The sequence below is a fragment of the Lampris incognitus genome, chromosome 4 (genome assembly GCF_029633865.1).
Source record: "Lampris incognitus isolate fLamInc1 chromosome 4, fLamInc1.hap2, whole genome shotgun sequence".
NCBI lineage: Eukaryota > Metazoa > Chordata > Actinopteri > Lampriformes > Lampridae > Lampris > Lampris incognitus.
This window is the reverse complement of record NC_079214.1, coordinates 17,568,265-17,582,680: the sequence shown is the minus strand read 5'-3', so window position 1 is coordinate 17,582,680 and position 14,416 is coordinate 17,568,265. Positions and strand designations below refer to the sequence as shown.

At 42.6% G+C, this 14,416-nt stretch overlaps 2 protein-coding genes across 4 annotated transcripts in view; one reads left to right on the top strand and one right to left on the bottom strand.

Moving 5' to 3' along the window:
- The window catches only part of cd276 (CD276 molecule), a 130,355-nt gene extending 127,699 nt beyond the window's left edge, over window positions 1-2,656 (bottom strand). For both annotated transcript variants that reach the window (XM_056278618.1, XM_056278617.1), the window contains exon 1: window positions 2,361-2,656. The gene's annotated coding sequence lies outside the window, so the exon portion shown is untranslated. The remainder of the gene's footprint in view (window positions 1-2,360) is intronic.
- A 1,405-nt stretch (window positions 2,657-4,061) lies between these two features.
- On the top strand, window positions 4,062-13,044 carry LOC130111415 (ubiquitin-like protein 7). 2 transcript variants are annotated; one of them, XM_056278597.1, is made up of 11 exons: window positions 4,062-4,102; window positions 4,337-4,514; window positions 6,106-6,225; window positions 6,332-6,417; window positions 8,376-8,460; window positions 8,567-8,624; window positions 8,958-9,091; window positions 9,763-9,812; window positions 9,918-10,094; window positions 10,483-10,596; window positions 12,236-13,044. In XM_056278597.1, exons 2-11 carry the CDS (start codon window positions 4,343-4,345, stop codon window positions 12,374-12,376), a joined length of 1,137 nt encoding a protein of 378 aa, XP_056134572.1. In that variant the 5' UTR covers window positions 4,062-4,102; window positions 4,337-4,342; the 3' UTR covers window positions 12,377-13,044. The 2 variants fall into 2 exon arrangements, with proteins under 2 accessions (XP_056134572.1, XP_056134573.1); XM_056278598.1 differs by having other exon boundaries at window positions 4,069-4,102; window positions 4,332-4,514.
- Window positions 13,045-14,416: the final 1,372 nt, after the last annotated feature.

The following is a 14,416-nucleotide window of genomic DNA, read 5'->3' as shown; positions in this document are numbered from 1 at the left end:
TAGATAGATAGATAGATAGATAGATAGATAGATAGATAGATAGATAGATAGATAGATAGATAGATAGATAGATAGATAGATAGATAGATAGATAGATAGATAGATAGATAGATAGATAGATAGATAGATACACTACCGTTCAAAAGTTTGGGATCACCCAAACAATTTTGTGTGTTCCATGAAAAGTCACACTTATTCACCACCATATGTTGTGAAATGAATAGAAAATAGAGTCAAGACATTGACAAGGTTAGAAATAATGATTTGTATTTGAAATAAGATTTTTTTTACATCAAACTTTGCTTTCGTCAAAGAATCCTCCATTTGCAGCAATTACAGCATTGCAGACCTTTGGCATTCTAGCTGTTAATTTGTTGAGGTAATCTGGAGAAATTGCACCCCACGCTTCCAGAAGCAGCTCCCACAAGTTGGATTGGTTGGATGGGCACTTCTTTGAGCAGATTGAGTTTCTGGAGCATCACATTTGTGGGGTCAATTAAACGCTCAAAATGGCCAGAAAAAGAGAACTTTCATCTGAAACTCGACAGTCTATTCTTGTTCTTAGAAATGAAGGCTATTCCATGCGAGAAATTGCTAAGAAATTGAAGATTTCCTACACCGGTGTGTACTACTCCCTTCAGAGGACAGCACAAACAGGCTCTAACCAGAGTAGAAAAAGAAGTGGGAGGCCGCGTTGCACAACTGAGCAAGAAGATAAGTACATTAGAGTCTCTAGTTTGAGAAACAGACGCCTCACAGGTCCCCAACTGGCATCTTCATTAAATAGTACCTGTTAGAGCCTGTTTGTGCTGTCCTCTGAAGGGAGTAGTACACACCGGTGTAGGAAATCTTCAATTTCTTAGCAATTTCTCGCATGGAATAGCCTTCATTTCTAAGAACAAGAATAGACTGTCGAGTTTCAGATGAAAGTTCTCTTTTTCTGGCCATTTTGAGCGTTTAATTGACCCCACAAATGTGATGCTCCAGAAACTCAATCTGCTCAAAGAAGTGCCCATCCAACCAATCCAACTTGTGGGAGCTGCTTCTGGAAGCGTGGGGTGCAATTTCTCCAGATTACCTCAACAAATTAACAGCTAGAATGCCAAAGGTCTGCAATGCTGTAATTGCTGCAAATGGAGGATTCTTTGACGAAAGCAAAGTTTGATGTAAAAAAAATCTTATTTCAAATACAAATCATTATTTCTAACCTTGTCAATGTCTTGACTCTATTTTCTATTCATTTCACAACATATGGTGGTGAATAAGTGTGACTTTTCATGGAAAACACAAAATTGTTTGGGTGATCCCAAACTTTTGAACGGTAGTGTACATACATACATACATACATACATACATACATACATACATACATACATACATACATACATACATACATAGATAGACCTGGCCAATGTTTCAAAATCATATAGATTTATCCATCTATGATGCATTTTACCCACATATTGTGCTTTTCTTGACTCTGCCTGCATAATAATTCCATGACAAATGACTCTCATATTTTGCTACGAAATCCATATATTTTCTTTACCTTCACATCAGTTATCATTATTTCACAAAAAAAAAAATGCTGCTTAGTCAGCTAATGGTGCATCTCACAAGAAGCTGTGGCTGTCAGTAAGGGCCATGTAATGTGCTTATAATGGAAGCACATATGTCATATAATGGAAGCAATATCAGACCAGGGCCGGCCTACTTCACCACAAACCACAGAGTGTAGGCTAGTCTCTACCTTGCCAATTCAAAATCAGCAACTTTCCTCCACGTTAATACAAACGAAGGCATTGGAATAGAGCATCGAGGGTGGAGATATGAAGGAAAAAGATTTATAGACTTTATTTTATTTCATTTTAGCAGTTCTAAAAAAACCCCATCAGCAGACATAACATGAAAATCACATTTTTTCAAACCACGTGCAATAATTGCAATTTGTACGTCGATTTTCTTTTTTGTAGTTTCGTTGTCATGCTGAGGAGCAGGCTGCCAAAGTTTCAGCTAAAACGCCAAAATGTTGTCCTGCCTTTATGCCAAAGGGGGGCGCAATTATTTACATTCAGAAACGTTAGCGATATGAAAATGTGAAAATGAATTTTAAAAAAAAAGAGTCGTTTGGAAGGCGACTGTGAAGCCACCAACTCGTGTATAAATTAAACAGTGAGACGAATCTGTTGCCCTGAATTCCAGGGTTGCTTTTTTTTGTTGTTTTTTTTTTAGATTCTTCAGCTGTCGTTTGTCTCTATAAAAAAAACCCCAACTCGACCCTTAACGCACGAACAGCGTTTTATTCTACCATCATATCCCACATTGTAGCTTGGTATTCAAACGCAGTTACTTTGGCTTACCATGTTAGGAGGACAAAAGTTAAAAATCCCCTAAAGCATCAAGGGGCAGTGACTCTTTCAGTGCAGAAGACGATCTCCCTTTCGTAAGCGGCTCTCATTCCTCTCACGAACCGATATCTGAACTTTAAAAGACGCGAAAACTGAAAACCCACCTCGATACTGGATGAATTTCGTAAGCTACTTAAACTTTAGACATACGGTCCATTGATTTGGGACGAGTCGCCTAGCAGAAACCACTCCTTGTGCCGCTTTGTCCAGCAGTGATGTCATCACGTGGAGGAAAAGTGTCTCCGGAGTCCCGACCCCCACTGGAATTAACCACCTCCACCCCCCCACCCCCTTCTCACTTCCACAGGTCGGCTAGGCTGTTTAAAATAGGAGAAAACACTTGTGTACGGACCGGGTTCACATTTCTGTTTTGCTACACCATTAATTTGAAAGGGTGTAGCCTATCATTCTAGGACACGTGCTAACAAGGCACCCAGTCGTTCAGCTTAAAAGTCACAGATCTGGGCCCCTCTGTAAACTTCTAATGAGCACAGGCACGTTTTTATTGATAACGTGTTTGTAGGCTGTCTATAAATGCATCAGAACAGTCCCGAGTTGTTTCGTCATTTCTCCGTTGTAACTTATCATTTTTCACTAACAACACTCCTTATAAGAACGTTATAAGTGTGGATTTCAGGATTTAAAATCAGCCTTTAGAATTTAAGTAGGATGTTTGACCATTGTATTTTGCTCATATTGCCATTGCGTTAATCGATATATTAGATAATGGAAGCGACGGTCTCAAAAATCTTAGGAAAAAAACCAAAAACAAAACAACTTAAACTTTCTGGAATAGGGCTGGGCAATATATCGATATTGTAATATAAGACGAGATATCACCTGGGATTTTGGGATATCGTAATACGTGATGTGGCACAAGTGTTGTCTTTTCCTGGTTTTAACAGTAACAAGATGTGATTTTCTGAACTTGTCAGCTCGTTCTAGCTGTGATATTATCTGTCTACCTGTTTGGACGTCATATCCACATTAATCACGAGTGTTTATCAAAAAAACATGTCATTATGTAAATGTGTTGTGAGAGCACCAATAGTCATCTCTACAATGTCGTCAGAATATCGGGCTATATGATTTTTGTTTATATCGCTCAGCCTTAGTCTGGAATCGCCAGATTGCTTCTCAACCCTAGACATGATGCAGCTTCGCTGGAATATCCTGACCTATTACATGCAGCAGGAAAATCAATTTGGGAGCTTTGAACCACATTGGTTTTTCTCTCCTTGTCCCTTTTTTTCTTTTTTTTTTTTGGTTGAGCAGTGCACTTTTAAATACCAAAAGGTCATTTTAGCCTTCAAACGAAAATGGTAAAGCAGCCTGTTTGTGATGGAGCCTATTTGTTGGCATGCATAAATCTAAAGCCCGCAACAATGCCACGTTTAGCCTGGATGGTGCCCACACGGCACATTTGTGGGGTGGGTGGCTCGCCTGTCGTTTTACGTTTTGAGGCTCTCGCTTAAAGCGATATCCCTCAGCATTTTCAACACAAAATCATAGAAGAGTTATAACTTATAGTTCATTGCATTCATCTCTGATTATATTTTATTTCTTAAAGGAATAAAGTATAATTTATGGAAATTTAGCCCTGCGTTGACGTCTACGTCGTAAACGTACGTCCGTTGCTGGTCACGTGACAAAACAGGAAGTGAGTCCTGGGTTTGAGTATCGACAAAGTAGCGGTGAGTGTGCAGTCATCGTGTATTAACGTTTTTAGGCAAGTCTTCGATTTTTAGTCAAAATGGCTTAATATTACACAGTAGACCTAGTCAGCTTGGATGAATAGGACTGTAAGCTCCTGGAATTGTCGTTAATTTAGCAGTGTGACTTATTGCGTCGGTTTGCTGTTGCGTTACCGCTGGTTAGCTTTCTTGACCCCTTCGGCAGTTACGACATGTCGCATTTTCACAGAACAGGTCAAGATGGCTTCAGATTGGCAGCTGTCGCTGAAGCTGGTGGATCACCCGAAATCCGTCTTCCATTTCCCGGAGATGATGCCCGGCGATGTCTCACCCGGGGAGTACAGAGTCGCCACTTTGAAACAGCTCGTTGCCGCGCAGCTGTCAGACTCCGTCCCAGACCCAGATCTAATAGGTAAGCTATACGCCTGTCTGCCGGCTAGTGTGCAATGCTATCTATCTGTCGTCAACTGCGAGACAAGCTCGTCTATGAGCTGCTAATGGAGATGTGTTATTTTTCCATTCTGTTCCAGTGTTATTCTAATCCATGCTATTATGTTCCGCCCAGCTTTTATCTACGCTACATAATTGTCTCGACAGTGCTTCCCAGCCCAGTCCTCAAGTGTCCCCTGCCCTGCAGATTTTCACTGTAACCCTGCATAGGAAGACCTGCTTGTACTTACTCAAAAGTTTTTTTATTACAGCACTTCATTATGTTGGGTTTACCACATTCGACATGATGAGGTGCCATTTGGGTGAGTAAGCACAAAAAGGCCTACTTATGCAGAATTGCAATAACCATACTTCCATCCAAGTGTTTTATGCAGTTTTTGTTGTTTCGTATGAGAAAAAAAGGCTTGACAGAAATGGAAAATATTGAATAACATCCCCAAAATTGGCTTAAAGGTTTGTACACTTGCTTTAAAGAAGAAGAAAAGAGAAGAAAGCAAACTTATTTGGTTATTGTACAGTTACAATGACATTTGCTTTCTGCACTTAACTCATTCTATTGTATAGGAGCAGTGGGCAGCTGTAGTGCCTGGGGACTAACTCCGGTTCTTTCTCCTATTGCCTTGGTCAGGGGTACAGACAGGCATATTAATCCTAACATTCATGTCTTCTGATGGTGGGAGGAAACCGGAGCACCCGGAGAAAACCCACACAGACACGGGGAGAAAATGCAAACTCCACACAGAAAGGACCTGGGACAGCCTAGGGTTCGAACCCAGGACCTTCTTGCTGCGATATGGTGGCCCAGTGGTGGATAAAGTTGTTATCTCAGAATCAGAATTTTGAAACTTAAAATAAAGAAACACGCTAAACTCCAATGAAAACGAATTTGCCAAAAAAAAAAAAGGAATAGAATTTGATCACATGATCTGAATCTTAACTGGTCTTTTCTCATGGGTGTCGAAGAATGGACATGCTCTCGGACACATAGGCTTTTATTTGTTTAAGCAGGTCTGATGGAAATGCACCTTTTTGTGTGATTTATTTTACAACATTTAATCATTTGCTTGAAATGTTTTCAAAAGTTGGATGGAAAATCTGCAGGACAGGGGCCACTTGAGGACTGGGTTGGGAAACATTAGTTATCCTCTTCATAATCATCACAGTGTCACTGCAATTCCACAATTCTCAGTTATACACTGTATAATCTGTCTATAGTGACACACATTGGCCCAAGTCCATGAATCCTGGGGTGGCATTCAGCGCTTTACCTGTGCCCCCATCCATAGGGTTAGTGGTTGTGTCAGGAAGGGCAACCGGTATAACATTTTGCTAACTCATTATGCGGATTGACAAGACCATACCAGATCAGTCGAGGATCCGTACAGGATTGGCTGAGGCCCGGGTCAACAACGGTCACCATCAGTACTGTGCCCTCACAGGGTACCGATGAAAACTGTACAATCCGCTGTGGCGACCCCTGAAAAACAGGGAATAAGTTGAAAGAAGAAGAAGAAGACAACTAGTTAATCTGTCTCTAATGTTCTCTGTATCAGAGCTAGTTCATTGTGGCCGAAAGTTGAAGGATGACCTAACATTGAATGCTTATGGAATTCAGCCGGGATCCACCGTGCACATCCTCAAAAAGACCTGGCCAGAGCCTGAGATCAGTGCGGGTATGTATTTGAATTTAGCCATTAAAAGTGTTTGACTTGTAATTTCTCCCTAAAACCAAATGTTTACATACTGTATGCTTAATTTTGTCATCCTTTTCTTTTTCAGAGCCTGTGAACAGAGCTAATGCAGCCAGGGAATTTAGAGTGTTTCATGCTGCTCTCCACTCACTTAACTCCTCCTACAGAGACTCAGTGAGTAGAGGACATGAATATTGCCTAACCCAGCCCTGTTCATAGTGGTCATTGTCGTGGTGTTGTCGTTGTTGTGGTTGTTGTTGTTGTTGTTCCTCTTGATAGGGCTCACCACAGCAGATCATCCATTTGCATCTCTTCCTGTCCTCTGCATCTTTCTCAGTCACACCAACCACCTACATGTCCTCCCTCATCGCATCCATAAAACCTCCTCTTTTCCTCTTGCTCCATCTTTAGCATCAGTCTCCCAATATACCCAGCATCTCTCTTCTGCAAATGTCCAAACCATCTCAATCCCACCTCTCTTGCTTTGTCTTCAAACCGTCCAACCTGAGCTGTCCTTCTAATATAGTCATTTTAATCCTGTCCATCTTCATCACTCCCAACAAAAATCTTAGCATCTTCAATCCTGCCATACCTCCAGCCCTGCCTCCTGTCTTTTTGTCAATGCCATCATTTCTGAACCATACAACATAGCTGGTCTCACTACCATCTTGTAAACCTTCCCTTTCACTCTTGTTGGTACCCTTCTGTCACAAATCACTCCTGACACTCTTTTCCACTATCTCCACCCTGCCTGCACTCTCTTCTTCACTTCTTTTCCACACTCATCGTTACTTTGAACAGTTGACCCAAAGTATTTAAACTCATCCACCTTCGCCAGCTCTACTCCTTGCATCCTCATCATCCCACTCTCCTCCCTCTTGTTCACACATATGTATTTCGTCTTCCTCCTACTGACTTTCATTCTTCTTCTCTCCAGTACATACCTCCACCTCTCCAGGCTCTCCTCAACCTGCTCACTACAGATCACAATGTCATCCACGAACATCATAGTCCACAGAGACTCCTGCCTGATCTCGTCTGTCAACCTGTCCATCACCATTGCAAACAAGAAATGGCTCAGAGCCAATCGTTGATCCAATCCCACCTCCACCTTGAACCCAGCCGTCACTCCTACCGCACACCTCACCACTGTAACACTTCCCTCATACATATCCTGCACCATTCCTACATATTTCTCTTCCACTCTCGACTTCCTCATACAATACCACACCTCCTGTCTCAGCACCCAGTCATATCCTTTCTCTAAATCCACAAAGACACAATGTAACTCCTTCTGGCCTTCTCTATACTTCTCCATCAACACTCAAAGCAAAATTCGCATCTGTGGTGCTCTTTCCTGGCATGAAACCATACTGCTGCTCGCTAACCATCACCTCTCCTCTTAACCTAGCTTCCACTATGCTTTCCCATAACTTCATGCTGTGGCTGGTCAACTTAATAACTCTGTAGTTACTACAGTGCTACACATCGCCCTCACTCTTAAAAATACACTTCTTCTCCACTCCTCAGGCATCCTCTCACTTTCATAGTGGTAAACTCCATAAATTTGTGTTGTCTCTAAATTGTTTCAAAGCACACTCAGGGAAATAATGCATTTACCTAGCTAATTAGCAGTTCTCTCATATGTGATCTATGTAGTTCTAAGTGTCAATAACCACAAACCACATTCCTTTACCACTGTATATCATTATTAGTTCTTTGATACACCATGTGGTGCAACCTGGACACATCGTCAGTAATGAACCCAGAGTCATCAGGTGTTTCGGGTCTTAATATCAGACACCCTCACCCAAGCCCCGACTTGTGTCCAGGTAGCACATTACGCCACACGTCACCCCTTCCCCCAGAGCCAATGGGAATGAATATCCTGACTTTAAAAATCTAGAATTTTTGTATTTTATTTTTTGTATAGACTATTCCTTTTGTAAAAGTGCTGATTTATGGATGGGTTTATATGTCTAATTTATTGGAAATTGTCTGCATGGCCAATGTTCTGATTGTGCCACTTCCTGTTGTGTGATCAATAAAGTGCTACCACTTTGACTACAGCTACCACTACTAGAACTACTGCTATCACTCATGTTACTTTATGTCTGGCTTACCTCACCCAGGTGTATAAAATGCTTACCAATAAGGAATCACTGGATCAAATCATTGTGGCTACCCCAGGGCTTAGGTCAGACCCGGTGGCTCTAGGTAAGACCTGATCCACCATGCATATCTTGATAAATCTCAATATCCCACCTCATCTTACCATGGAATTATAGCCATCTAGTCTTATCAGCATGACTGATTTCTGCAGGAGTGCTCCAAGACAAAAATCTCTTCGTGCAGTTCACAGACCCCAACATGCTGGACGTGTGAGTGGAGTTTTCCTAGTTGTTGGCTTGAGAATTATTGACCTTTGCTTGAGGATTCTCATCCAATTTAAATATTTTCAAATCAGCAAACCAAATCTATACAGCTATTTTGTAAATTTTGGCATGTTACAATACCTCAATTTCTATTATTTCTTCTGTGTTAACAGACATTTTAATAATTAATGACTTGATAATTTTATGGTTAAAGTTAGACTAGTGAGGCTAGTGACTGAACACAGCAGGTATCCAGAGGAAAATATATCTGTTATTACTGCAGTACTTGGCTGCCATCGTGCATTACCTCTGAAATTGTTCTCCTTTGTCCACCAAAAGGTTGATCAGTTCCCACCCAGCACTAGTCAATGCCATCATCCTGGTCCTTCATTCTGTAGCTGGTAGTATGCCTGCTCAGTCCAACGCCAGCTCTTCCCGCAATGTCTCCACCAGTTCCTATAGCGATATGCCAGGTAAGCGATGAAGATCGCTCAGTAAGGAAAAGGCAGTGGGATACCAGGAAGTTATGATGGCAACTGAGCAGAATTTAAGTTTGCTGGTTACACCCCAAGTGTTATTGCCACCCAGCCATTTGAATGGCTGGGTGGCAATACCCACCCCTGAGTAACCACTCACCTAAATTTCACACAGTGGGCAGCTGTTTGCAATACGTACTTGTGATTATGTGTGCCTATCCAACGACAGAGCATATGTTTACAAAAAATAAAGACTGCAGATAACGTAGTGCTAGTGGCCAGACACTACTACAAGAGCAGATGTTTGTTTATTTATTTATTTTCTTATTATTTACCTACACCACAGTATTCTTACAGCCTAGATGGACTGAAGGGAATAATTGATGTACGTCATTTGACACAATTTTTGATGCTTCTATTGCACACAGCAGGCCTCCCAGCAGGTAATTTTTGGCAGCAGAAACTAAAAAAAAAAAGAGTAGGAGTGTCAAGGCAGTTTGATGTGCCAATTAACGGTTTTGTGCACAATTTAAAACAACCAGTGTACTTCAAAACTTGTGCGTCAGATGCTCCCCGTGTATTTCTGCCTTTACTGTTGTTTTAAGTTTTATTCCTCTAGCTCTACAATCAAAATAACATCTCAAATAAAACGTACCTCCCTCTTGCAGGAGGGTTCATGTTCGAGGGCATGTCTGATGATGATGAAGATTTCCAGTCTGTGAGTAAATTGCCCTGAAACGAAACACGCAGACATCACTTACAATGCATCCTTTCCAACCGCAGCTGACATTTGTGAATATATTATTGTGTCTGTGTGTGACAGGGGAACCAAGCAGGTCCATCCAATAGGGCGGCGGCTCCAGCAGGAGTGCGTCCTGTGTCTCTGAGCCACAGTGGAGCAACAGGCCCACGGCCAATAACACAGAGTGAGCTGGCGACTGCCCTCGCCCTGGCCAGCACCCCTGACAGCAATGCCGTCACTCCGACAACAGCAAGTCAAGTGAGGTCCCTTCACTTCTTAAAAAAGACAGGCACACATACTAGCTCACACCAGTGCATGCATGTTTTAGATTCTTTAGTCCCATCCAGGTATTTTTGATTTATACGGGATTCATTTATACTATTTAATTTGTTGGTTTGGCATCATGCACTAATCATGGAGTATTGTTTTGTGTTATTATCTTATGTATTACACTGTAATGTTGAAGTAATATGAGTAATTGTACAAAAAAGGGCTCTAGCAGGTTTTAAAGAAAACTTTTGGACATAAAAGCAATATCTCCATTTCACTGGCTACACATACCAGTGCAGATGTTCACATACATAATTTTTTGTTTTCACTAGCATCCTGCTCACCAGTCACTTTGTATTCTTTGTCCTTTATTTAGGCAGATCCCTCTGCTGGAGTTGCTCCCATGTCCGCAGGGACCCCAGTCAGTAATGATCTCTTCAGCCAGGCACTACAGCAAGCTTTGCAGGCTACCAACATGTCTGCTCTGCAGGTATGGTTATTACCTGACATGTAAAAAAAAAACCCCAAAAAAAACTACATAACCTTGATAGAAAGAGGAAGTCTTTAGTTGATTCAAGGGATGTGTTTTTCAAATTATGAAATAACTGAAGCTGTAATGCCACTGTCCTCGTGTTTATTTTCACTTCCAACAGGACATGGCAAAACAGCAGGACATTATATATAGATGGATATATATATTTATATATATATTTATATTTGTGTGTGGGTGTGTGTGTGTGTATACGTACACTGGTCAGCCAAAACATTAAAACCACCTGCCTAATATTGGGTAGGTCCCGCTTGTGCCGTCAAAACAGTTCTGACCTATCAAGGCATGGACTCCACAACACCTCTGAAGGTGTCCACTGGTATCTGGCTCAAAGACGATAGCAGCAGATCCTTTAAGTCTTGTAAGTTGCGAGGTAGGGCCTCTATGGATCAGACTTGTTTTTCCAGCACATCCCACAGATGCTTGATCGAACTGAGATCTGAGGAATTTTGAGGCCCAAGGCAACACCTTGAACTCTTTGTCATGTTCCTCAAACCATTCCTCAACAAGTTTTGCAGTATGACAGGGCGCATTATCCTGCTGAAAGAGGCCACTGCCCTCAGGGAATACCATTGCCATGAAGGGATGTACTTGGTCTGCAACAATGTTTAGGTAGGTGGTACATGTCAAAGTAACATCCACATGAATGCCAGGACCCAAGGTGTCCCAGCAGAACATTACCCAGAGCATCACACTGCCTCTGCCGGCTTGCCTTCTTCCCATAGTGCATCCTGGTGCCATCTGTTCCCCATGTAAATGATGCACACACACCTGGCCATCTACATGATGTGAAAGAAAATGTGGTTTCTCAGACCAGGCCACCTTCTCCCATTGCTCCATGGTCCAGTTCTGATGCTCACATACCCATTGTAGGTGCTTTTGGCAGTGAATAGGGGTCGGCATGGGTACTCTGACTGGTCTGCAGCTACGCAGCCCCATACACAGCAAGCTGTGATACACTGTGTGTTCTGACACCTGTCTATCATAGCGAACATTAACTTTTTCAGCAATTTGAGCTACAGTAGCTCTTCTTTGGGATTGGACCAGACAGGCTAGCCTTCGCTCCCCATGCGCATCAATGAACCTTGGGCGCCCAACACCCTGTCACAGGTTCACCGGTTGTCCTTCCTTGGACCACTTGGTAGGTACTGACCACTGCAAACCAGGAACACCCCACAAGACCTGCCATTTTGGAGATGCTCTGACCCAGTCGTCTAGCCATCACAATTTGGCCCTTGTCAAAGGTGCTCAGATTCTTACGCTTGCTCATTTGTCCTGCTTCCAACACATAATCTTCAAGAACTGACTTCGCTTGCTGCCTAATGTATCCCGTCCCTTGACAGCTGCCATTGTAACGAGATAATCAATGTTATTCACTTACCTGTCAGTGGTTTTAATGTTTTGGCTTATCTGTGTATATGTATATGTAAAAAAAACTTTGTAATGAATGTTTTGTTTGTGGCAGAGCCACAGGTGAGGGTAGCATGTTGCAGATGGCTTTTCTAAATGAGTCTGTTGAATCTTGGTGGTTTTTGGATGAACTAGTCGTCTTTGACTTCCTCTGTTTTTATTTTGTCAGGGCCGCTGGCAGTCCCAGATGCAGCAGCTCAGAGACATGGGAATCCAGGATGAGGAGCTGATGCTGCGGGCGCTTCAGGCCACAGATGGTGACATCCAGGCTGCCTTGGAGCTCATATTTGCTGGAGGCCCAGGACTCTGAGCATACAACCTTGGGAAAAAGTGGCTTATAGAGTGAAGAAAAAATGGAGAGCCCCCAACCTGATACTCAGTGGAACTTTGGTCATCTTGCTGCCCAGTTATTACATGGACATTATGGCTTTTGACTAGGGAAGACTTCTTGTTACTCGCCCACTTATTTTCAGATATATTTAAGTTTACATGTTCAAAGGAGTTCTGCAGTGGTCCTTCAAAACTCTGATCGGTGACCTGACTGAACTGAATAAAGGTAACTGCTAACCTTATCTAGCCCATATTTTTTAGAGGTGGTGTCGACTCAGAAGGGGATATCCTCTCTTAATATGCTGCTGCATTTATTAACATACAGAGATTTCTACAACATTGCCTTCATGTGAAGAACACTTGTAACTAGGCTGCCTTGTAGTTATCACACCATATGGTTAGGAGTGTAAAATGTCCCTTTTCATTATTTAATGGCAATTTTCAGCTCGTGCCATGTCTGTTTTTGTTTTTTCTTTCTTTTTTTTCTTCTTTATTCTGTTTTGGGCATAATTAATCATGTCGTTTTTGGGCAAGAATAATAAAACGTAAGAAGTGCATGTTGTGCACACTTCCTTCTGCGCACTGGCAATAGCTGCCCATCGTCAATGCAATTTACATTGTTGTACACTAGATGGCAATACAGTATTTCATTACCGCAATGAGGCATAGCCAACCCATTCTGACTTTCATTCTAACAAACTTGTTTCATTTGCAAAGGAACTGAAGAATTCTTAGCCCCCCTGCCCCCCCCCCCATCTTTATCCCATGATTTGGATATGCACCATGCTAAATGAGGTTTCATAAAATTGTAATTACAGTTGAAAGTCAGTCTTACACCGTGAGGCTTGAAGCAGAATGAGTTACAGGAGAAAAAGGAGTAGAAACATATAATGTCTGCTCTCCAGCTCCATGAACATGCAGCTGGATGTCGCAGTGTTTGTCCGAACTTTGCGGCTATGAATAGTTTAGCCCTTTGTTCACTTGTCAAATCCAGCCGGACCCCATTTGCTTCGTCTCATTGTCTCCCATCAGGGGAGTTTAGGGGAGGACATATTGCCTGCCCCCCCCCCCACCGCAACCTACCATTCTCAATCTACAGTAATTGCCCCTGCTTAGTTTTATGACCACATCTGTGAATGTGACAGCTCAATCAGCAGATTGCCCTTTCATAAGCGCAGCACCCAAACAGCGCTTTGTGTCCGTCTGTCCCATTACCATTTTATATGTGTGCACCTGTGGGCAATTTCCACCTCCAACTGCCTCGAAGGATGTTTTAAAATAACGCTTTTCCACTGAGCGGAGGAGGAACAGTGTCATGGCTCCACCACAATTAAAAAATGCGCCATTACCCCTCAAGTAGGATGAAAAGGAGCTCGTTGTGTTTTGTTCAAAAAGGAAAACTCTCCACAGATACAGATTTGTCCATTTCAAGGGGATTACATGCGTATCAGCTCTTAAACCAGACACACGGAATTCATTTACATGAAGTCTGCAGTATCTTATGACTATATGTCCCTTTTCTTCTGTATAGGGTATGACTCCAGATGCTGTATTTATGACTTCTTTCTTTTTTTTCCTCCCCAATTGTTGCTGCACCCCCTCTGCCGATCTGGGGAGGGCTGCAGACTACCACATGCCTCCTCCACATATGGAGTCACCAGCCGCTTCTTTTCACCTGACAGTGAGGAGTCTTGCCAGGGGGACGTAGCACATGGGAGGATAACGCTATTCCATCCAGCCCCCCTCCCCGGAACAGGCGCCCCGGTTGACCAGAGGAGGCGCTAGTGCAGCGACGAGGACACTTACCTACATCCGGCTTTCCACCCGCAGACACGGCCAAATGTGTCTGCAGGGACGCCCGGCCAAGCCGAAGGTAACACGGGGATTCAAGCCGGTGATCCCCGTGTTGGTAGGCAACAGAATAGACCACCACGCTTCCCCAGACGCCCTTTGTATCTACTACACTTAAGTATATTCTGAACAGTTCAGTCACAAAACACGATCCAAACTTGCCATGGAG